Source organism: Rutidosis leptorrhynchoides, chromosome 2 (assembly GCF_046630445.1).
Source record: "Rutidosis leptorrhynchoides isolate AG116_Rl617_1_P2 chromosome 2, CSIRO_AGI_Rlap_v1, whole genome shotgun sequence".
Classification (NCBI taxonomy): Eukaryota; Viridiplantae; Streptophyta; class Magnoliopsida; order Asterales; family Asteraceae; genus Rutidosis; species Rutidosis leptorrhynchoides.
The window spans coordinates 519020405-519045560 of NC_092334.1; the positions used below are offsets into that span (position 1 = coordinate 519020405).

Sequence of the window (25156 nt, forward strand, 5' to 3'; positions counted from 1 at the left end):
GTTTTACCTCCCTTGCTTTCGGATTGAGTCGGATTTCCTCTTAGATAGCAGTTGGTGACGGATTATACAACTGCGAGAGATGAACGCGTGGGTGGTTTAGTCTCTCTGGATGATCCCAGACTGCTCTGTTAAAAAAATCACCTCAATCATCGTTATTTAAAAACTGTACTCTGAATACTTATATATAGGAACAAGTGAGGAAGCAAGTATATTCACCATTCATCAAATAAAATAAAATAAAAATACTATAATAAGCAAGTGTTGTGTGAAAACAAGAAAATGGGTTCCATTCAAGAGAAAATGAACTCCAATGAAGACAACTTTGCTTATGCAATGCAATTAGTTACATCCACATCATTAACCATGGTGCTAGTGAATGTAGTCAAGCTCAAGGTCCTAGAGGCTATAGCCGAGGTGGGTCCGGGTGCCCAACTCTCGGCTCACCAGATTGTGTCTCGTTTATCAATCACTAACCAAGATGCACCTGACATGCTTGATCGGATGCTTCGGTTACTTGCTAGTCATTCCATTGTTACTTGTAATCAACGGGACCATGAATCAAAGCCGGTTCGAGTCTATGGACTTGCTCCGGTTGCTAAATACTTAATCCCGAACGAAGATGGGGCGTCTTTAGGTGCGTTGATGTTGTTACTTCAAGACAAGGTGTTCATTGACAGTTGGTAAGTTCAATCTTATAAATATCTATCTTTAATTAATCTTTATGTTTATATCTTGATTATTACTCCAGATTTAGATACATACATTACTGGTATAAGAAAATGTATCTATTTATGTAGGTAAATAATTATGTTAGAACATTTGAAAAAGAAATAACACATTAGAAGGCGAAGTATAAAAGTTATACCAGATAACTTGCTACATAATATGGAAACACAGGAACCAGAAAGTTTTCTCCAAAAAAACGTGGTCTCCGGGCTCGATTCTCTCCGAAATACAATCCCAAAGCTTTTCTTGGATATCTACAAGAACACGTAAAAAGATATTAATCGAATGGCATCAATGGCTCATAAATCCTTCCTTCTTTGTTGCAGGCTCTCCACAACGTGTCGGGATTGACTAATCTTATAACAACACCTTCGGGTATCCCTCAGATTCCATTTCTTCTACTGAGGGTCTGATTAATCGGGCTAGTGTTGTTGCCTTTGTTGGCGCTTGATCGTCACTGGTATCCTCTCTAGTCCGGCTTGTTTCTTTCAAGTTCTTATTCCCTCTTTAGTTTTTTTGGTTTTTGTTGGGTCCCGTAAATATTCTAGCCTACTTTTTGTAGTTCCGTTCCATCATTGTATAGATATGTATAGGGCCATGTAACTACATTTTATTAATGAAATATTTTCTTGCTTTTCAAAAAAAAAAAAAAAAATAAAAGTTATACCAGAGAAATATGAGTATATATCTCATATACTTCATTTTTTTATAACGGCAAATACTCGCACTCCATAACATGAATGTCCTCAGAACTCGAGATCACAACATCAATTTGATGAATTACCTCGATAATGTTAGGAAGAAGACTCTTTGACGCCGCATATGTTATATTGTTTAATTATTATAATTATATTATTATTTATTATTTATTACTATATCATTATAATTATAATTAATAATTATATCATACATTAACATTAATGTTTATTATGAATATAAATGGAACTCATTAATTTTCAAGTTGTGTATTTGTCTTGTTATAGAGAAAAAGAGTGGTTGATATTAATTATTATTATTATTAATTATTTTAATCTATATCTAAATGAGATAGGGGAAATGAATAGTACATTTAATAACCTTCACAAATATACCTCAAACTTTTATTTTTTTATAATTCAAACACACTTTTTATAGTACTTAATTTTATAGCTTTTATACACTTACTCCAAACTTTTCACATTTTATAATTTAACCATTAAATTTTATAACCTTCACAAATCTACCCCAAACTTTTATTTTTTTATAATTCAAACACACTATTTATACTACTTAATTTTATAGCTTTTATACACTTACCCCAAACTTTTCACATTTTATAATTTAACCATTAAACTTCTCAATCATTATAAATCGATCACAAAATTTTTCCTATCTAATAACTATCATTATTATTATTATTATTATTATTATTATTATTATTATTATTATTATTATTATTATTATTATTATTAAATCAATCACATAATTTTTCACTTTATTATTGTTTAACTTTTTTTTTCTTATTATAAATTAACTACGTAACTAATTTTTTAAAAATTGTTATATATATATACATATATATATATATATATATATATATATATATATATATATATATATATATATATATATATATATATATATATATATATAGTGGTAGGATCAAGAGGGAAGTAATCATTCGGGGGGAAGCGGGGGGAAGCAAAAACTTTTTTTTTCGTTTTTTGAAAAAACTTTGTTCACGAACATTATAGATGAGATGAAAATATGAACATTTAGTAGAGACACTTTGTGATAAATGTTTTTATTTTGGTTGAAAAATGCTCGAAGAAGTAATTTATAACAATTATCGTGTTTTTCGAGCGTATTTTGAGGTTTTAGCTATTGGAGTTTAGATATTAGGGTTTATAGGGTTTAGATATTAGGGTTTAGAAATTTAGGGTTTAGAGTTTAGATTTAGGGTTTAGATTTAGGATTTAGATTGAGTTTTTAACACGAACAGTTTAGAGTTTAGGGTTTAAGGTTTAGGGTTTAGGGTTTGGTGTTAGTGTTTTGGGTTTATGGAATAAACCCAAAACACCAAACCCTAAACCCTAAACTCTAAATCGGGCTAAATTTTACTTCACAAAACATGAAAAAAAACGTTCATATTCTTCACGAACAATATTATTTTGAATGTTATTTTTGTCGATCGTTTTTCCACCTAAATAATAACATTCATCACGAAGTGTCTCTTCTAAATGTTCATATTTTCGTGTGATCTTGATGCCGGAAAAAAAAATTCAAAAAAAACGAAAAAAAAAAAAATTTGCTTCCCCCCGATTGGTTACTTCCACATTGATCCTGCCCATATATATATATATATATATATATATATATATATATATATATATATATATATATATATATAACACACACACACACACATATATATATTATATAAATAGTTTTTCCTATTTTATTAAATAGTTTGTATCAATCGTTGATGTACGTCTCACTTTATTGATTGAGCATTTGGATCTTTTCTCTCGACAAGACGAAAAGTAAAACAAAAAATGATGAATAATTACTTTTACGCTTATTACAAATCAATCACATAACTATTTTTTGTCCTTCCTCGACAAAACGAAAAATAAAAAATGATAAATAATTACTTTCTCAATAATTAGCTATGTAATTAATGTTAACCAAGGGTGAAGAACCGGCGCAAAGCCAGGTCGCTTAACTAGTTATTAATAAAAATAATTAGTACGAATGAAGTTATTTTGACGTTTTTATTATTTTACTTTTAACATTTTTTCTTATTCAAATAACAACGAAAGGTTTGAACTCAAAGATTCAGTTGTTCAAGGAGGTGTTCCATTTGACAAGGTTCACGGCACACACGCATTTGAATATCCAGCGTTGGATGCACGATTCAACAGCGTTTTTAACAACGCTATGGTTTATCATACAACGATAGTAATGAAAGAGATTCTCGAGTCTTACCATGGTTTCGACACACTTAAAAGTGTGGTCGATGTAGGAGGAGGTTTAGGAATTACAATCAATATGATCGTATCGAAATATCCCACCATTAAGGGGATAAATTTCGATCAATCTCATGTGACTCGTTATGCACCACTCTATGAAGGTAATATGTGCTTGTGTTTGTGTTTGCATATTTATAGTTGTGAACTTGGTTTTAAATTTTGTTAGTGTGAATTTAGGTATAGAACACGTCGGAGGAGATATGTTTCAAGAGGTTCCACAAGGTGATGCCATTTTTATGAAGGTAATTTGGCTACCTCAAATTTTTTACTTCTATATTTACTTTTTCAAACCATTTCACCACAGCTTAGTAATTAGTAGTTAGGGTCATAATATATACCTTTACAAAAATAAAATCTCAAGGTGTTGTTTCATTAGTGGTGACGTGATTCCCATAAGAAAAGTCAGGGTATCTACTCTTATATGCTGCAAAAATATTTCTCTTGTGGTTACCTGCTCATTTATTAGGTCTCGGAGGTTTCGAACGTCTATGTGTTTGAACCTCACCCGATGAGGTTTTACCACACGCGATGCCCGTATAGATTCTTCGTGGGATTTCCTCCTGAGAGGTGGTAGGACTGTGTTGGTTCATCCAGGGTAATGATCGGGGGGTGGGTTTCAACATTGCGTTCGAACCCCGTCAGTGACTTATAACCGATGTTCAAATAAAAAATACCTCTACAAAAATAAGAGGTATCAAGTTCAGACTTCACTAGTAACATATATAAATTACAGATATGATTAGAGAAAATAGTTTATCACGAGATAACTCAATTAAACTATATACATAGAGGTCAAATGTCCTATATGGATGGGCCAAACTCTTTGTAAGTTAAATTTTTACATATTTTATTTTGTCATCAACCCAATTGTAATTCTTGGCTTTAGCCCGACTGAAAAGAAATTTAAATTCACTTATTTAATACAGAGTATTACTAATGATAATCTCGATCGGATTTTTGGACTTCAAAATCTTCGACGTAATTTATTTGTAGCATATAGTAACATGCGATCTTGAATAGAATAAAGGTAGTCATATTTATTTATTTCATACTCCTAATACACTCATTATTATATTCATCAAATCATATCGTATCAAATGATATCATACTAGCTTAGTGTCCGCGAATTAACGGGGCTACTTTATTGAATTAAGCAGGTATTGATTTTATGTGAGTAAACGTGAATAATTTTTTTATTTTGCATGTGTTGTAGTAATCTCGACATTTAGATAATATTTCTACGTAGTTATTGAGCAAAGTAGAACCAAAAAACGCATATCTCCGGGTACAAAAGATTCGTTGTATAGTAATTTAAAACTTAGGTCAATATTTCAAGTAAAAGAGATTTAACAAAGATATATCTATGTCTTAAAAGGATGTTGACACACAAAAGTCAATATTTCAAGTAAGTATTCAAAGCACATCGGAACAGTATACAAAGTTACACAGTTTTTATTCATTCAACAGCTAAAGAGGTCCACAATTTGCATGACATCTATTGAACAATCCTAATGCCAAACATTGCTACTACAACAACTTCAAAAAGGATAAGTTCTAGTCCAAAGGAATTAGCTATGTAAGAAACATTAAATGAAATGACTTGGCTTGGCTTGTTATTTCCGTATAAATTACGAAAAATCTATTAAATTGCATACCTATACTATTACATATAAACCTATTAAACCAACATTTGTGAAATTACAACCTTTTGGCGTAAGTAACAATAATAGTAGTCCATTATATGAGTTTATTACAAAGGTCTTAAATTAGTACGTGTATCCTTAACTGATAAGTACTTTCCTGGATCTTAGAACATAATCTATTCCTGAAAAGAGTTGCCGATAATTTAATAGGACTGCAGCAGTTTTTATTTTGGCAGCGTGGATGTCGGTAGCAAATAATGTGTTATAAACCTATTAATATATTTTATAAGCAGAATATTTAATACCTTCGTGGGTAGTTTCAGCAGGTGTTGTTTGTTGTGAATAGTGAATCGGCTGGTCTTCGTGTGTGACTCTTGTTTCGAAGACCCTATGTACCACGAATTCTGGATAGCCTCTTCTTGAGAGTTTATTGCAGTGGAACTTAAATGAGTGTGTGGTGCCTTCGATTGCCCTTATGCGTGGCCGTAGGTGGAATGGATCATAGTATCTCATATATATTTGACATTCAAAAGAAAAAATGTCAAAATGAAGGAGAAAATTGAACACGCACCTAAAAACATCAGCATAACCAAATAATTAAACCCTTGATAATCGATTAGAACAAACCGATTAAACCCTTGACGACATTTAAAACATATTCTAAATGCATTATTAATCATTAAAAAGGAACCAAATCGCAATAAAAAAAAAATGATCTAAATTTAGTAAACAATGGCAACTATAATTTCATAAATACTGAAACAATCATATAGCAGTTATTTGGTCCCTAAGAAAATCAAACTCTAGATTCCATGAAAACCGATAGATTGAAAATTTTCGAAGAAAAAAGGAATCGATTGAGCAAACACCTAATAACAAAACCATTAACACTTTTTATAGATGACACTTTCTATATAGTCACTGTGACATGTTTTAAATAACATGGGTGCAAAATTGACTCATTTCAAAATAACCAATAATTACTCAACAAAACTCCGTAAATCCAAATCTCATTCAAATAAAATCAGTGAACTATAATCATTAACTGGCCAATCAAGCAATCAATCAAATTCTTGTAGACGTAGAAAATCACCTTGCCAATAGAAGTACCTTCAAGTAGGCAAATGTGATTTCACGAGAGACTGATATACAACAGCTATTATTATCCAACAACCCAGTTAAGATGAGAAGCCATAAAAGGTACAAAAAAAAATAAATTACATAAAGACATCCCAAAAACCTGGTTACTGATGGACCACTTACAAACATAACACTATTAGACTTTATGTCCAATAATTTATGTTGGATGTATGGTGCCAACAATGTAAATAATAAGTTTGTTGAAAAAAATACCTAGATAATTTTTGTATCTACAGTAATGCATTAGCATAACTACAGGTGTAGAACGGTCATCTTACAAAACACATTATATAGGTTAAGATAATAGAGAAGAAAAGTTTCTGTGGGTTTTGCACTAAAAAAAAGTTTTCAGATTTCATTTGTAAGACAAACCTAAATGCCTGATCGTTTTCACATTTTATCCCGTCACTTCGTATTAACAAAGTAAGCCCGCCAAGTTTATTGCTTTTACGCGCATGTACCATATCCGAATTAGCCCCAACGTTTCTCTCTTTATCCGTTTCCCTATAATAACTTTCATTCGAATCATCATCATCATCATTATCATCATCGATGTCATGACTAACTTCCACTAATCGTCTTTGATCAGAAACTTCTTGATATCTCCCATTCATTGGTAAAATTGGTAACTTCTTGATACCATGAGTAAATTTACTACTCCGTGCACCAAAATTACCACTCTCATCATCATTAACAATTGAAATCAGATATAAAAATGCACAAAATCAAACCAATATGAAATCAACAAAACTAACCTTCATATAATAAAGTGAAATATCCACAAAATTTTAGTACTACCTATTTAATACAGTTACAAATTCAAGGTAATAACATAGGCAAATCAGTCAAACTGAAAAAGAGAAACCCTAATGTTGATAAAGGATCAAAAACTTACCCTAAATAATCATTATACCCAGAATATAACTAATCCAAAATGGTTATAGAATATCATGTCATACATATATTAGAAATTGTATAAAATCGATATAGAACTGTACCTTTTGTTGTACCCTTTTCAATATGGTAAACTTGACCCATAACCCACCGATCCATACTTCTGTAATATTTTTGATCCACTAACCATTGCCAACATAACCATGAATTGACCACGTCTGTGGCAGCCTAACCCAAGTTTTAATGTAGACCATGACTGCATATCCACCTCACCTTCAAATGAAAAGATAAGATCAAGACCAATTTTAAAAGCAAAATCATACTATATACATTATATAAGACACACCAAATGCAATGAAGACCAAGTTTTAACGTTATCTAATCAAATCGCAAATCTCTTTTCATCCTTATAACATATTTTAAGTTTTTGTATAATGGTGTCATACCCCTGCACCCGTTTTTCACATCCAGAACCTATGCAATCGATCTCCCAAACCATCATTTTTTACTAAGAAACACTGCTTGTGATATTCATCAATGACTATATTTTGACATTCAAAAGAATCATAGTAAAACATAATTGTTAGACTAAGCTATTAAAACAAAGATTAATCATAACAAAATAGAAACACATACATTCATTACATAAATCGTTATCTATTCAATGATCGATTAAATCACAAGTTGAAATAAGATGTGATTACCTGAGTTCATAGACGTTAGGGTAAAGATTAACACGATAATCTTCAAGCAATCGTCGGATCTCGCAGAGTGATTTGAGAAGTTTATTCTATAGAAATTTCAGACTACATCTAAAACTGCAATTAAATTCTACATCAGAATTTGTCTTATTATAATTAATCTTCTTGTTACATTTGATCTACATCATAAATAAAAACAGATTGATCTTCAAAACACACGGGTTCAAACTGATTGGACTTGGGGATGAAACCTTTAGATTTGAAGTTGATTTAAGACACGTGTTTTAGGGAGAAACTTACGGTTTTTTTGTTGTCTGACCTCGCAAATTTCGTGCAAGTTTAATACCAACAAATTTGCGGGATTAAGAAATCAAGTTTTTTACACAATTTAACTAAATTGAATGATGGCCAAACGTGAGTAGAGTGCGTACTCAATGTTGGTACTTATTGACAAACTAAAAATAAATAGAATTTTCTAAATATATAGCAAAGTTCGTAAGCATCATATATCACTTACAAAGGTCACGACCCTCCCAATTTATTTCTCGTGTACACAAAATCATTCAAGTCTCAGCTTCAAGTGACACATATCTAAGACCTCAAACCCAAATGTTTGATACTGGAAATCCACCAACCAACACAGGTCATACCACATCCTCACAGACCTAAGATATTTCAAATATGAGCATCATGAAATAATTAATATTCTACAAAGTACTGCACGTTGATCAAATGCATACAACCGCCTAAGATATTTCAAATATGAGCATCATGAAGTAATGGAAAGTATATAATAGTTGTAATCTAATGTAGACAAAAAGCTCACTATTTTATAATATTGTTATTACGATAAACCTTGGGTTGTGGTGATTAGTAGTATTAGCAAGCACACAATAGAAATCATATATTTTGAGTAACCTAAGTGCAACTAAGTGCAAGCACACAATAGAATTCATATAATATGATATTATGTCAAATGTTTTATAGTTCTATTTGTTATATCGATTTAATTTTTTACATATAAAAAAGAAAGGAGAAACTCAAAAAATGGTGGTGGGTCAAACACAACATGACAGGTATTGATATGTTACTTGCCCCACATCTACTCCATTTTAAACATGTCATGCTATTTCCAGAAAATGAGATGAAAGGGCCACTAAATAATTTAGACACATTAGTTGTCGTCCAGTTTCATAACTTATAGATGTCATGTTAAATGGTTGTTGTCTATATATCTCATAAGAACTTGCAATAAAATGAGTCAATCAGATTACTCACCTAATGAAATTGCACTTTCGATGATGTGGAAGGAGATGATGATGAATATGATTAGAGACGCTAGTTACATGATAATAACCAGCCCTCTGACCACAAGTTTCCCCACGAAAGTAGTGATTGTCATCTAACACAAAGATATAGAGAGCTGACATATACATCTAAGAATTAAAAACAAAAAACTATATAACATGGCATAAGCAAAAAAAATAATTGATGAATATGATATTTAAGTTACCATAAGGGAACCGTTGAGCGTATAATATGGTAATATTATACAACATACTTTGAAGCTGAAAACATCATGCAAAAGTAGCCGTGGCACTTGAAACATGTATAACGATCCAGCAAGCCCTAATAATTCCAATATCAAAACATTAAAAAACCAACAAAATTTGCACGAAAAAAAGAAGCAAAAAAATACTACACGAGGAAGTATTTCATGTTCCATCTGTTAGACATGGAAGCAATTCTCAAATTGGATTTGAAGATATAATCCCTATCAAAGTAAACCCACAGTAAAGAGACATATCAACATTTACCACCAATGAAAATCTTATGAAATTTTTATCTCTCAACCTGCACAACTAATCAGAAATTGTCATGAGTTCCATATTTTAATATCATCATATGGTAGCCTAGAAATTCAACATTTAGTATATACACAATCATACAAAACTCATTTGACTTAACTCAAATCACGGGATGTAATCATATTCATAAAAACCCATTTTGACACCTTTTGACTCAAACGGTTTTGTTGGATAGTCATAAGATAACTTTTCATCATTTTGACTTTGATTACTTTATATTTTTCAAGATCCTCTCCTACTATCACACATGTATGAAATCAACTTATAATATTATAAACACAAAGTTATAGTTTAACACAGAATTACAATAGTACCCCTAGCCAACAAAACAAATGAAAACTTCAGCATATGAAACGACAAAAAAAAAAAAAAACATAAATGCATATAAGGGATAATACGGGGACAATTCTTAAGAAAAAATGGTAAACGGAGATCCTTTGTCAAGATTGTTTGCAACATGAATTAATTTTCTCTTACCTGTAAAAGATGATTCTGAATGATGTCTCTAATTATTCTGCAAACAAGAGCACAAAGAAATCGATACAATTTATTAGAATCAGAGTGCAGAACTGATTAGCCATATTAATTTAATGGAAATATATTTAAATCTAAACACTTTTAGATATTGTAACACTTTTAGGTCGTCAAGATCTACTTTAATTTAATCCAGTTTTCAACAAAACAGTAAAATAAAAATCAAGGTACCAATATTGATCGAAATATCCTCCACGGCCATCAGTTCCAAAATCCTCTCTGAACACAATCTGATAGAAGAAATGAAAATATAAACAACCAGCAGATACATTATCAAATGTCATAGCAATTAGCAAGTAAATAACATAATTTATCTATGTAAAACAACTAAGAAAGATTATATCATTTGGAAAATTCACGTTCACCTGTATATTCGAGATGTTGTCACGGTTCCACAATGGTAAGAAGAAACGATTTGCAAAACGAAGCACCATCTACAAATTGAACATACAAGTTTAGGTAGAACGAATAAAACAATACTTAAAGAGGTTAAAAAGAAAAATTAGTGTTGTAATTACCAAGTTTTGCACCAACTCTTTTCCCAAATAATGATCGATACGGTAAATTTGTGGTTCTTCAAACAATTCACCAATTTGAGAACTGAGTTCTTAAGCAGATTCCAAGTCCCTACCAAAAGGCTTCTCGACAACAATTCGAGTCCAGCCACCAAGATCAGCTACAAACAAAATAACCATCCAACTTTAATAAATAATAAATAAATCCATTAATTAAAAAGTAGGTATGGAGTTTAAAAATGTGAGTAAAAACTGGATACATTTATTCATGCAGTAACTTTTTATCATTTTGCAAACAGACGGGTATACAGATGGAGGAAGAGTAAGGTAAAAAAGCCTTCGGGATGATCCTTCGGTTGTGTTTTTGGATAATTCGTATTCGGATATTGCCCTATCCAACGACCGAAATCCTTCCTCGGTATCGTAAGCACCCGATACGTACTTTATCTATACAAGCAATCACAAGTAAGTATGTTGCATGCGACCATTGAAAAGTCTAAATAATAAAGAAAAATATCAATTAGAGTTTATTGTCAAATTTACAATAATACTTGTATTTTACCCTTATTTTTTCTATATTTCTTAAAAATATGATACCGCTTTTGGTCATTTTACCGTCAAAGTGAATAAGCTGACCCAAACACTCAAATGTAGCGAATATGCTTATGAAAAATAAGCTACAATCCAATAGGCATTATGAATATGATACTTTTTGGGATCTATCAGTGTTAGTATCTTACTTTTTTTCTTTGTGATTTTAAGATAATTGGTAAGTGGTAATTGTTCTTGTAATTAACAATTAAAGCTAATTCAACTGTTGCTTTTTCCATCATGTTTCACACATACTAATTCCCCTTTTTCTGTAAAAGCCATCAATACACAATCTTAATAAAACTTAAAAAAGAAACTGAATTCAAATTTCGAAGAATATTATTACTTTGGCAAAACATTTGATGATCCAAGCTCGAATTTATTTATTGTGTAAAAAGAAAAATAAAGTTTCACTCATTACTTACCAATAGCAAAAACTGGTTTACATCTTCCTCATGTGTGTCCTCACAACCTTTGCATGGTGTAAGATACCTGAAGTAAACAAATATAATTAAGCACACCGAAATTTTACATCACAAATATCAACATATAAGAAATCTAATAAATGATCATATCATATATTGATATATGTCAAAAAAAGATATTAAAACATTATAACGGATAATCAAGTTTAAATCTCACCCACGAATGCGAGTGCGTAAATCATCATCAGAAATTTTGGATCTAGCATATCCAAAAATATGAACATCTTGCGATTGAATAAATCCTTGACGATACAAATGAAACAGAGCAGGAAAAGTCTTTTTCTTAGCAAGATCACCAGAAGCACCAAGTACGATTATCGAAAGACAACTGGTTTCGGGCACATACTCAGTACTCAATACAGATTCAGACCTAATTGGAGCTCTATGTTCAATAGACCATTGATCTGATGATCCTATCTCTGTAAACCACCTTTTTATTTTATCTATATATAGATAAAAATTGATACACCTGAATATCAACACATTTAATGAATCTGATCATGATAAACAGACCTATAGAAATAAACACATATATAAGGTGAAATTGAAAATTGAAATATATACTTAGATCAAACCCTAGGTAAAGTATAAAGGAGTTGAACAGATTGAAATCAAAGAATATTAGTAGTAATATAGAATTGAGTTACCTGATTTTGAATAGAAAGCGATATAAACTAAGAATCACGGAATTGAAATATTGGAGAACTATATCTAATTGCCACCACAAGATCTGTGAGAAAGTAACAATCGCCAAAACTAATGAACGTAACATTAAAATTGAAATAAATTATCGTAAATCACTCACCAGATTCAAAATTCTGAAGTTTGATTACTTGAAACTTTAATCGATGATTTTGATTTTGAATTTGATTTGAGAGAATTTGGGGAATTAACTAAAGACCGTATGAGGCGATTGTTGTGAGGGATTTAGGGTTGTAAGTGTGAGAGAGAATTAGGTTTTTTTTTGGAACCCCTAATTTTTAAAAAAAGGCCGCCAGATTTTATAAGGGTATATGTGTAATCAAACAATTCAACATTGGAATTATTAGCTCATAATCTAGATTAGTGGTTAATCAATGATTAATCAATGGTTTAGATCTAATTAAGCTATTGTAATGGATGGCTAAAATCGTGTCTATTTTTTAAAAAGTGAGCTAATTTTTCTTTTGTTATTAGAGATGTCACATCATATCAGATTGATATCAAAATGGAAGTGTGGTAAGTACGATTTTGCCTCTAATGGTTATACGGTTTTAATTTGACTACCATTTTCTGGTTTGTTTTATACTATAGTTATTGTTGCAGCCTTTTTTCCAAATGTATGCCTAAATAAATGTCTGATTCTTTTAACGATATATGGGACAGTGGATCCTGCATGACTGGAGTGATCATCAATGCGCGAAGTTGCTAAAGAATTGTTATAAGGCGTTACCACACGATGGAAAGGTAATAGTAGTAGAGGCGATTCTTCCTTTTTTATCGGACACGAGCTCGTCTGTCAAAGTTAGCACCCAGATTGATGCGATCATGATGACACAAAATCCAGGTGGAAAAGAGCGCACTGAGGATGAGTTTTTTGCATTGGCTAAAGGTGTCGGGTTCAAAGGAATTAGAAAATAATGTTTTGCTTGCAACTTTTGGGTCATGGAATTTTACAAGTAGTAGTAACTACATCTCTACTTTTTATTTCAATTCAATAACAGTTTGTCAAAATAATACTTCCTACTATGTAATTGGATATATATAACGCTACTTTTACAAAATATATCCATTATATTTCAATCCCAAGAGTGTTTTAAAGGTACAATGTCATTCGTATATTATTTGGGTTGAAATTGAAGATGAACTAGTAGTAGTGATGAATATGGATGAAGAGCCTAGGATTAATGTATAAGGGCTAATAAACTCGTTTGACTTTGTCGCTACTTGCTATGCCGCTACTGGGCATAAAAAACATGTTTATATCTATCATATCCTATCCTACTATACATTAAAAGAGAGTTTTTATTAGCTAATAATTTTTTTCAAAACTCCCTTTTAGATTAAAAAATGACTTCACCTTACCCCTTAATCTAAGGCTTTGTTCCAGAGATTTTGTAGAGAAGAAATGAAATGGAAGGGAGGTGAATGAAGGGGAATGATTGTGAATCATTCCAATTTGGAAGAATTGGATGGAAGAAAAATTACACTGTTCCTCCCTTTCTTTTCCTTCATTTCCAAACTCTGAAACACTCATTCTTTGATTCAATCTTTCCAAACCCTTTCCTTTCCTTTAAAAAACCAACTCTGGAACAGACCCTAATGGTCAAAATTCTTCATCTTTATCTATCTATCTATCTATCTATCTATACTATATAATAAAAGGGAGTTTAGGATGATGTCATTATGTGCTTCAATGACTTGTATTATGTGCTTTTAAGGGTTGTAAAAGGAAATTTGATGATGTAATCCTCCTAATACCTTGGTATTAAATTGTCTTATTTTATTATTATTTAAATTAAGTTAAATTAAATTAAATAGATTGATTAAGTATCTGGAGTATGACTTATTATAATTTTCGATTTTCTAAATCTGATGGACTATGGACTATCGTAGTAACGTTGATAAAGTTATCATCATTCATTGCAAATTGATTTGCAGACATGCTTTTTTATTATTCTTCAAGAATTCAAATTTAATACACATTACAGAATGATCTATACAGAGTACTATTTATCTATTTATACTTTTATACTATCTAACAAAATAAAATTGATGATGTACAATAACAATAATGTTTAGTTATCTCTAAGGCTAATGAAATTATATGTGAATTTTTAAAAAATAATAATGATGCAATCCAAATAAATTAAATAAGCAGGTAAAATAAGGTTTAAAATCGTGTAATATGTCTGCTTTTTACGTTTTCAAAGGCCGTTCAATTTTTAGACTCCCAAAAATTATTTGAATTCATTTGAAGCCTTTTTGTATTTTCCCTGTACAATGTGAGGCGTGCCCCCACAATCAAACCTCAATGCTTAAATTTAGGTAGTAAATGCTCACTCTCAATTTTTCAAATTCATTATTTTTTTTTCTATTTTATCTGTGTTATACCTTCTTCAGTATCATTTTCTCATCCCAACAATTGTTAATATCATCTGATGACGTACCTTTGATAACTTTAGTTGCATGATATCGAGTAAGAGTAGCCATGTTTATCATATTGATATTTTGTGTGTTGGGTTTTAATTTATTTAATTGATTATAAGTATTAAGAGTATCGTTTATGCGCACAAGTTGTTCGATGAAAAGCTTAAATGAATTTGTTAATTGAATGTTAGTAAAATTTAGTTTAAAAGTTTGCCGATCTCCAATGATTTAATTCTAGCCAATTCGTTGGTATTTAGTTTGTGTTAATTTCATTTTTCTTTTAAAAATTTTGATTGCATCTATTTTGGGTATTAATGATAGACTTTGTACTATATATTCATGTCTGGTAAAACTATGCGTTCGAAAATGTTTTTGCGTTAGGTGCTTAATATGCTTCTGATAACTGATAACAATTTACGTTATACAGTAATATGATTCATTATGCTAACTTAGTGATATTATTATCAACTAAATATTCCTCTATGGTTTTTAACCAAACCCGTGAATTCACGGGTCACTTAACTAAGTATATATTACATAAAAGAGAGTTTAGTCCGACCTAATTGTCATTATAACCGCATTAGTAGCACCATACGCCATGTGTAATTTACAGCTGTTAGATCCAGTGGTTATGATTAAAGCCAATTAAATATTAAATAGATAGATTAAATAACGATAATTTAGGAGATTAATAAAAATAAAAATTAAATACAGTACGAGAAATAAACGGATCTAAGAAGATCGACCCTTTCTTTCTCATTCAAATCAATTTTTCCAGATCCAATTTGTTTAATTATGAACTCTTCATCAAAAATCGGTACAAAATATGAAATCAAATAAAGAAGTCAAATCGATGGAATTTCAGCTCGATGATTTTTTTTAGAGAATTCTACGATTTTGAATGAACAAAATCTCTCATCGGGCTTGAACCAGGTAAAGCAGATATCATCCGATTGTTATCGATAATAATTTAACCATTAACGGCGGCAAATAAAAAGGAGAATTGTTTCATTTGAATTTGGTGTTATGATTTATTTTAGGGTTATACATAATGATCATATGAGCTGCAAGAATAACGAATTAATAGACATTTATTAATGACCAAATAAAAAGGAAAATTGTGTAGTTTGTTGTATAGTCAATTCCTTGATAGATGATAACATTGTTTCATTTGACGTGGTAGAACACTCAGTTCCTCATTTTGTGCCCATTAGGATGTATAATAGGTCTGATGCATCAACTAATATCCCAAATATCTATTCAAATAAAATACATTTAATGAATTTGAGGTTAGTTAGTTAGCTATCTGGGTAGTGGTGACAATCTTGAACATGAAGCATCAACCATTAGAATAAAATATCTTATGAGTAGTAATCTAATGATCCCGAGGTTTGAATTCTATGTTAACACATTAACTAAAGTACTTATGTTTTTTACACATGATCAGTTACGACGTCTTTAGTTGAAAATCTTTGCGTGTAACCATAAATTACAGTGATAAGTTGCAAGGACAGCAAGGCCTGCAATTCGTCCGGATATTGAAGCTATGGTATGAATATACAAGCAACTTTGTATGTTTTTTTAATCTACAATATATTACTTACCTGGATTGTGAAAACGTGTAAATAAGGATAACATTTGTAGCTTATTGTTGATGTTGATATATATGTAGTGTACTTTGGGTTAACTTTAGTAAATATGGGTTTGGGTTGAAACGGGTCATTTGTTATGCCAGTTGAGTACCTGGATTGTGTATAGAAACATATTTTAGTTCGTATCTGATATATCTAAGCTTATTATTACAATAACATAACATTGTCATTAACGATTTAATCCTTTGTAATGTATTTATAACGGGTTAAACATTTATTATATATGCGTCCGAGTGTTTTCGCAAAAACCGTTTCATATGTTCATGTGTGTCAATATTACTTTGCGTGTTTCATTCAACCAAGGATCAACAAAAGACCTCTAATGATATACATATACATTTACATTACAGTTGAAATCGCAACTTAAAATGAAGCACTGTTTGTTGGTAATTACTTCGATTACAATAAGATATTTAGTTAATTATGTGAAGTTCTTTGACCGTCTATTGAAGGTTTGACGAGACAAATTATTGTATGTAGTTGAAGGTATGTATACTTTATATGATAAAAGTTTATAAAGCCATGTTCTTTTATATTATACTTATATGAAATTATATGAAATAGTTAAAGCCTCATCCTCATACTACCCATAAAGTATCCATTATATTTTAGAAGAGATGTTTTATGTAGTTGAAGGTATGTATACTTCAAGATTATAAATGATCCTTTACGCTCTTTTTTTTTTTTTTTTGTGCAGTTAAAGGTTTGATGATGTTTTCAAAGGATCTAAATGTCACAAATGGGAGAATTAAAGCTTATAGTGGTTCATTTGCTTGCCATGTACAACTGGTCTCATGTTGTTTTATATAAAGAGGAAAAAATGTCAATGAGTGTAATATGCATTAACTAACTATTGAGATGAATCCATATGTAATTTCATATAAATATATTTATGTTTACCGGAACGATAATTATATGAATATTACACAAGATTATATAAGATGCTTAAAATAAAATATAATGTTACACATGTGACATTTAGATCCTTTCAATGTTGTAGCTCCTATAAATTCTAAAATTCATATTTGAAACGGTTTTTGAGCAGCCGTGCAACGCACGGGCTCAAAACGCTAATAAATCAAATAAGTTTCACAATTTTCCGTAAATTACCATTACCATTAGGAATAAAATTGCATACACAAAAAATACTGTGAGTAATCAAAATGCTCTGACTTTTACAAAAAAATCACGAGGGATAATTCCAATACCACCTAAACCAGATTCATGAGGGATAATCGTTTTTCTTTTTTATCGTCAGCTAAACCAGATTCGTGGAGATTCAAACACTTATGCGCTAATCGAATGGAGATTCAAACACTCCTTCGCGAATCAACTGATGTTGTTGTCAGAAATTAGGGTTTCAGTTGTCGCTTTGATTTCGGCTATTCGATCGATCAATTAGGGTTTGAGGCAATCTAAGTCAAATCGTTACCGTCTTTGTTGTAGCCACCGAAACTGTAAGTGTTTTGAAAATTTAAGGTATGCGCTTAATTTTGTCAATGATTTTCTGTTTTCCTGAGCTTAAAAATTGTTGATGCAAAACTGTAATCAGTGATTGTGTTTAAATAGTTTAAAGATTATGAATTATACGGAGTAGTTGTTTTTTGTGTTTGTAGTTGTTCTTTGAATTTATTGTTCTTTATTCTTATCTAGAAAGCATGGGATGTCATATTGGTCATGTTCACAAGGTGTTAAACTTGATGGGAGTCATTGGTTTCTATGGGTTGGGATAGAATATCTGCACTTACCCAAACAATGCATGAGTCTTTGGGTTCTATGGGTTGAGATAGAATATCTGCACTTGTCCAAACAGTTCGCATTAATGCTGACCGGTCATCATGGCAGTCAAATTTTACGGGTGATGATGATGACTGTACGATCGCAGATCTAACCATCCTTACTGGGAGCATTCAACTGGACCTATCTAGTGGTGACGTGTTGCTTTCAGAGCATCCATATATATTAGTACATGGCTATATAGCATTGATTCAGAGATGAAAGCCAGTTAGTAAGTGAAAGGCTGGAACACCTTTTATATGAGGTACATTGATTGAATGATTATTTTGTGTACCATAACATAGCAATACGATATTGTTATAACTGAGACATATAAAAAGAGATTTTTTTTTGTTGTAAGATTTGTAAGTTTTAACCCAGTTATTCTTAAGTGTATGTTTCAGGTTACACTATATTTCTAATATGTCATCTAGGTTAAGCCACAAAACTTAGCTTACCAGTCATCCCATAGTGTTCTTTCAATGCACTAAACCTTTTAATTCGTTTTATTTGAAATCTTAAACTATCGTTGAGTGAATATAATATTTTATAGTGATATATGACCGGTAGTTTTGGTTCAAAAAACTAAATTTTCAAGGTGAAAAGGTATTTTCGACTCGACTTGTACCAAAATAATACCCATGTTGATCGCCCATTATGTGTCCTGTTATAGTTACTATAGTGCTAAAAATGGAGTATTCTTTTTTAAATACCGACTATGGTCACATTTTTTTTCCTTCCAGGTGTTACATCCATATTTGTTGTTGGGCTATTGTTTTAAATTGATGAGCCATTATGTGTCCTGTTATAGTAAATATAGTGCTAAAAATGGGAGATTCTTTTTTAAATATCGACTATGGTCACATTTTCTTCAGGTGTTACATCCAGATTTGCTGCTGGGCTGTTGTTTAAATATCGACTATGGATCATTCAGTCGGGGATCCGAATGTAAAGAAGGATGATATTCCAGTTGTTCCGTGTGCTTGGCAAGCACAGAGTTTTCTAATAATTGTACTCCATCCCACCATAAACGGTTTACTTTGAACTAAAAAGTAGAATCTTTTTATTATAATTCTCAATCAAGAAAGAGATCAGAAGGTTATTGCAACAAGTATGTTATGTTCTTATATTTATTGATCATTGATGCTAGAAGCTATATCTCTTTATTTCGAGCTATCTCCTTATGTGTTGATATTAAACACACACATAAGTACCTTTAAAAAAGGTTAATACTTCATGTCAACTAATAACTGGTAACCTATAGTTCTAACTACATGGCATCATAGTGACAAGTCTCATTGTCTTCAGGAACTTTTTTTAAAACCATAGTTTGACATCCCACAACCGGTTTTGTGTTTTATGGAACCTTTGACATCCCATAACCGGTTTTGTGTTTAGTGTTAATAACATCATCAGACTTAGAATTTTTTTTTTTTCTTGGATTTTTTTAATGAAAGAAAAAGATTATTTATGATATCATCATTTTAGAAATTTAATAGAATCTATAGATATCATCATTCCATAAAACCCGCGAAATCACGGGTCTTTAACTAGCACTTTCTATTAAAATCCTATAATGATGATGTCATTATTAGGCTATTTCTTTTGTTAAGAAAATATAAAAAATAAAAAGAAAAAAATCTAAGTTATCTTGATGATGTTATTAACATTAATTAAATATTATATTATTTATTTAGGGTTTTTATCTTATATATATACCCTTCTTAACTTTAATAATAACATATTTACCCACTTAACTATGATTATATCATATGAGCCCATTTTAAACATATAAACACATCATATTTACTCATTTATTCAATCTTAATGTGATACGTCTTTATGCCCTATTTTTTTTAGCGTCAATTATTCATGCTTACTTTTTCTTCTTCTCCGAGCTATGTACTATGATATTAACTACCATGATCGATACATGCTAATCATCTAATTCTCCTCAACTGTATAAAGCTATTATAAGGTGAGAATACATAATGTGATCACTATCAGTTATCTTTATATATATTTAGTTGACTTAAATTTTTTTTTATTTTTGTTAATTTCTCTTAATTGATAGGCTACGGATACTATAAATCACGTTTCGTCAAAAAATTGATATGTATATCTAACTAATTACAATTGTTTACTTCTTTTTCTCACATCACCAGTAGCACTTCAGTTATTGTTGTATCAACAATATGATGAGATAACAATACTGATTTACATACATATACAACGATATTACTACAATAATGAAAATGATAATGATTCACCTTTCTATTTTGGGTTTGTTAGATTTATTTAAATCCACATATTGTATGTTGTCCTAACCTATTAATATTACATGAGACTCGAGACATGGGTCTAATAAATTAACTATATTGAATTGTACTTATTAGTCTTGATGGGGGACTATTGAGTTCATTCTTCTTAATGCTTGGATTTGATCTCTAACCTTGACCTCTCCTATAAATAGGGGCTCATATGTTACCTCATGATCATCACTTACAACACATAATCATTACTCAAAATTCCATCACTTAAGGAGATGTATCAAGTAGAAGATCAACATCTTTACCTTGTGATTATGGTTACTTCATCTTTCCACTCAAGTAAACCTTTCATATTTATGCTTTAATGTTTATGTTAATGAATTGCATGATAATTATGTTATATTTAACATGTGATATGAGAGCAAATATCTCATATATATATATATATATATATATATATATATATATATATATATATATATATATATATATATATATATATATATATATATTAAAATTCGAATCATGTTTATTCGAATCATGATAATTTTTTGGATAACTTGGAAGTGCATGATTAATGTTAAAGCTCATAAACTCTTTCACGTTATCTAATCTTAAGTTGTATTCGAATTACTCCGTATTATATGAAGAAGATCCAACAAGTTTTTATCTTGTAATTATTTAAGGGAGGTTCTTTTTTTTAAGACAAAATTTCATTCCCCGTCCCTGAACTTTACATCAAATTTGACTCCTCGTCCTTTTTCTTTTTTTTGTGCAACTCTCATCCCTAATATATCACAATTATACATCCCTCGTCCTCCGTCTATTTTCTGTCAAAACCAACCGTTAAATGCAGTCATGTGCTAAACATGTGAGGGTACTTTCGTCATTTACGTATTAACATCTTTCCTTTGACAAAATTACACTCCTCCTTCTTTTTCCTATTAACCTCTTTCATTCCTCGGCCCATTTTTGTCATGGGATATCATCAAAATCCAAATCTTTAATTCTAGGTTCTAACAAAATTAAATAATAGCAATAGCTTAAATTAAGCAATAGCAAATCTTTAATTCTTTTTCCTACTAACCCCCACCGCTGCCGGTGACAGAGCTAATCTAAATAATTAAAATCAAAATTAGTATTAACATTAATAATTAAAATCATCAGAATCATAATCTAAATAAGACCCATCAACTTCATCCCAACTTTCACCACTCCTCTTTCTTTTCTTATCTCCGACGCCACCGTCCACGATGACGCCGCCACTGCCGCCGTCCAAATTTCTTCTTAAAGCTGCTCTTTTTTGAAACAAAGTCGGGGGTACTCCGGTGGGAGCAAAATTATCCAAAGGCTTGAGTGATTTTCACCCAATCTACACCTTAAATTAAATTACTATGTCATAATTAAATCCAAATAGTTTTAGCCCCAAATAGTTTTAGCCCAAAGTCAACATGATAAAAATAAAATTAAAAGAAGACAAAATTACCACCACTGTCGGCGCCGTACCAACAACCAACGGCCGTACCCACCACTGTTTCAGCTTCTGAAAAATCGTAGATGAATTGGCGATTGGATTTGGATTTGAAAAATCAAAGATGATGAAGAACACGGAGATGTTGATAGATCTGATAGAGATGATGATAGATTTTGTAATAGATCTCAAGAAACCACTGATAAATCTCAAAAACTTTGATTCAATGAATGATTAAATTTAGGATCTTTGATGATAATTTCTTCCGATGTTTCTAGTGATGATGAATGGGTTTGATTTAATGATTTTGTGAAATAGATGCAGGTTGATGGGGATTCATGGATGTATATGATGATGAATTGATGATGATGAATCTTAAGATAAATGGTTGTTCAAATTTTATGGCATGTAGTAAAAGTTTTATTTAATCATGTCAATAAAAGAAGGATCACATGTAAAATGACATCTATACCCTCACATGCCTGGCACATGACTCTATTTAACAGCTGAGTTTGACAGAAAATAGACGGAGGACGAGGGATGTAGAATTGTGATATATTAGGGATGAGAGTTGCACAAAAAAAAGAAAAAGGACGAGGAGTCAAATTTGATGTAAAGTTCAGGGACGAGGAATGAAATTTTGTCTTTTTTTAACTATTACTTTGTTTTAATATTTTTCTAATCATTCAATATCGTGTTTTAATTATTGCTAATATATAAATTGAATGATTGTATGACTATTTGATATATTAAGACAAGTATGTATTCTTATGGACAAGAATATGATCAAAACAATTTTTTTATGTGGTGTAATTCATGATTGCCCAATATGACAAACATAATATTTTTTCTTCATATCATGAATATAAACTCAAATCATATTGTCATCATGGTTAGATCAGAATGAAAATGAAAATGTAAAGACAAATGTGAGAGTATGAAATCAAATTAGCATTGGCTTACCAATAGGGTTCTCTTTTGCAATATACATTCTTAATTATTATTATTTTTATTTTTTATTTTTTGACTCTCATTACTGGATGTGGCAAAAGATAAGTGGTAAATTATCATGTTTGGCTTAAAAAATAAAATAAAATAAAATAAATATGGATGTATGCTTTTCTGTATGTGAGATAATAAATGGATTATCATTTTTTTTTTAAACTAATGAATTTTGTATTGCTCCATTTGCGTTTCATGCGATTAGAAACATTCGCATTTAAATTTATTGTTATTTTATTGTCATGAAACTTATTTTATTAATTATGAGATTGTAATATTATCTGTCCAAATTATTACGGAAGTAGTATCAATTTTGCTTATTAATTGATACTTGTTATAAAAGTAATAATTGGATGATAATTTTATTATTATTATAGATATTGCATAGTATATTTTTTTGAGTATAAATAGGTGTGTTGAGTTAGAGTTTATTGTATGTATTTTTTGGTTAACAAAAACACTCTCTCTCTCTAGATTCCAAATGCCACCAAACTCTCATTGTACATTTTTCTATAAATAAAAAACCAATTACTCATACCTTTTGTTCAACCTTTGTTTTCTCCGTTTTACAGTATCTCTATCTCTATATACCTTCTACAGTCAAGAACCACTAAAGGTAGTTATAAGCCTACTGAATTATAACACGTTATCAGCACGATTATCTCAACATTTATACTAAATATGGTTGGCTCTGCCACCTAACTAATATATGGTCGGTTATACCACCTAAATGATATATGGTCGACACTGTCGCCTAATTTACATTTATGTTATCTAACATTTATTTATGTATACTAACATTTACATTTATGTTATCTAACATTTATTTATGTATACTAACATTTACAGTTATGTTCACTAACATTTATATTTATGTTATTTAAGTTATATATGGTCGGTTATACCACCTGAATTATATTTTCTGTAATCTAACTCTTATTAACTTCACTAACATTTATATTTATGTTATTTAAGTTATATATGGTCGGTTATACCACCTGAATTATATTTTCTGTAATCTAACTCTTATTAACTTCACTAACATTTATATTTATGTTAATAAGACCTCATGATTGTACGCAACACGTCATTTGACAACACGGTACTTTATGTACGCAACACGTCATTTGACAACACGGTACCATGGGTCGAGATTAATTCCGATCAATACGAATACGATGGGGTCTTTATATGTTATCTAACATTTATGATTACTTATGCAATTAATCATTATTTATTTCATGCATACTAATGTTTATTCTTAAATTTATAATCTTAAAAGTTAAAATAGAAAAGTAGTTTGTATTTTTATTAAAAGTAAATCTTAAAAGTTAAAATAAAAAAAAGTAGTTTGTATTTTTATTAAAAGTAAATCTTAAAAGTTAAAATAGAAAAAATAGTTTGTATTTTTATTAAAAGTAAATCTTAAAAGTTAAAATAAAAAAAGTAGTTTGTATTTTTATTAAAAGTAAATCTTAAAAGTTAAAATAAGAAAAGTAGTTTGTATTTTTATTAAAAGTAAATCTTAAAGGTTAAAATAAGAAAAATATATTATAATAATATATATTATAACTTAATATATATTATAATAATATCATTAATAATATAATATAATATGAACCTATATTCCCTTATGATTTTATTATTTGTAATCATACCATTATTCCTTTGTTTACTACTTATGAATCTAAACTAATTCTAATTGCATGTTGTTATTTATCTACAAAAAAAAATATTATGATTATGAT

At 30.3% G+C, this 25156-nt stretch overlaps 1 protein-coding gene, 1 long non-coding RNA gene and 1 pseudogene across 2 annotated transcripts; 2 read left to right on the top strand and 1 right to left on the bottom strand.

The window, feature by feature from the left end:
• The first annotated feature begins 300 nt into the window (after positions 1-300).
• On the top strand, positions 301-13728 carry LOC139892867 (caffeic acid 3-O-methyltransferase-like). Its single transcript, XM_071875993.1, has 4 exons — positions 301-680; positions 3528-3838; positions 3915-3979; positions 13474-13728. Exons 1-4 carry the CDS (start codon positions 301-303, stop codon positions 13726-13728), a joined length of 1011 nt encoding a protein of 336 aa, XP_071732094.1.
• LOC139894242 (uncharacterized) lies at positions 6184-12880 on the bottom strand (annotated as a pseudogene).
• Positions 13729-18023: 4295 nt separating the features above from the next.
• On the top strand, positions 18024-19772 carry LOC139892868 (uncharacterized). Its single transcript, XR_011774277.1, has 3 exons — positions 18024-18346; positions 18543-18930; positions 19541-19772. It is a non-coding gene; the product is annotated as an uncharacterized lncRNA (long non-coding RNA).
• The last annotated feature ends 5384 nt before the right edge of the window (positions 19773-25156 follow it).

Coding starts and splice junctions, on each gene's coding strand:
- LOC139892867 (XM_071875993.1), top strand. CDS start 301: ATGAACTCCAATGAAGACAACTTTGCTTATGCAATGCAATTAGTTACA. Junction 681..3,527: donor AAGGTGTTCATTGACAGTTG/GTAAGTTCAATC, acceptor TAACAACGAAAG/GTTTGAACTCAAAGATTCAG. Junction 3,980..13,473: donor GTGATGCCATTTTTATGAAG/GTAATTTGGCTA, acceptor TATATGGGACAG/TGGATCCTGCATGACTGGAG.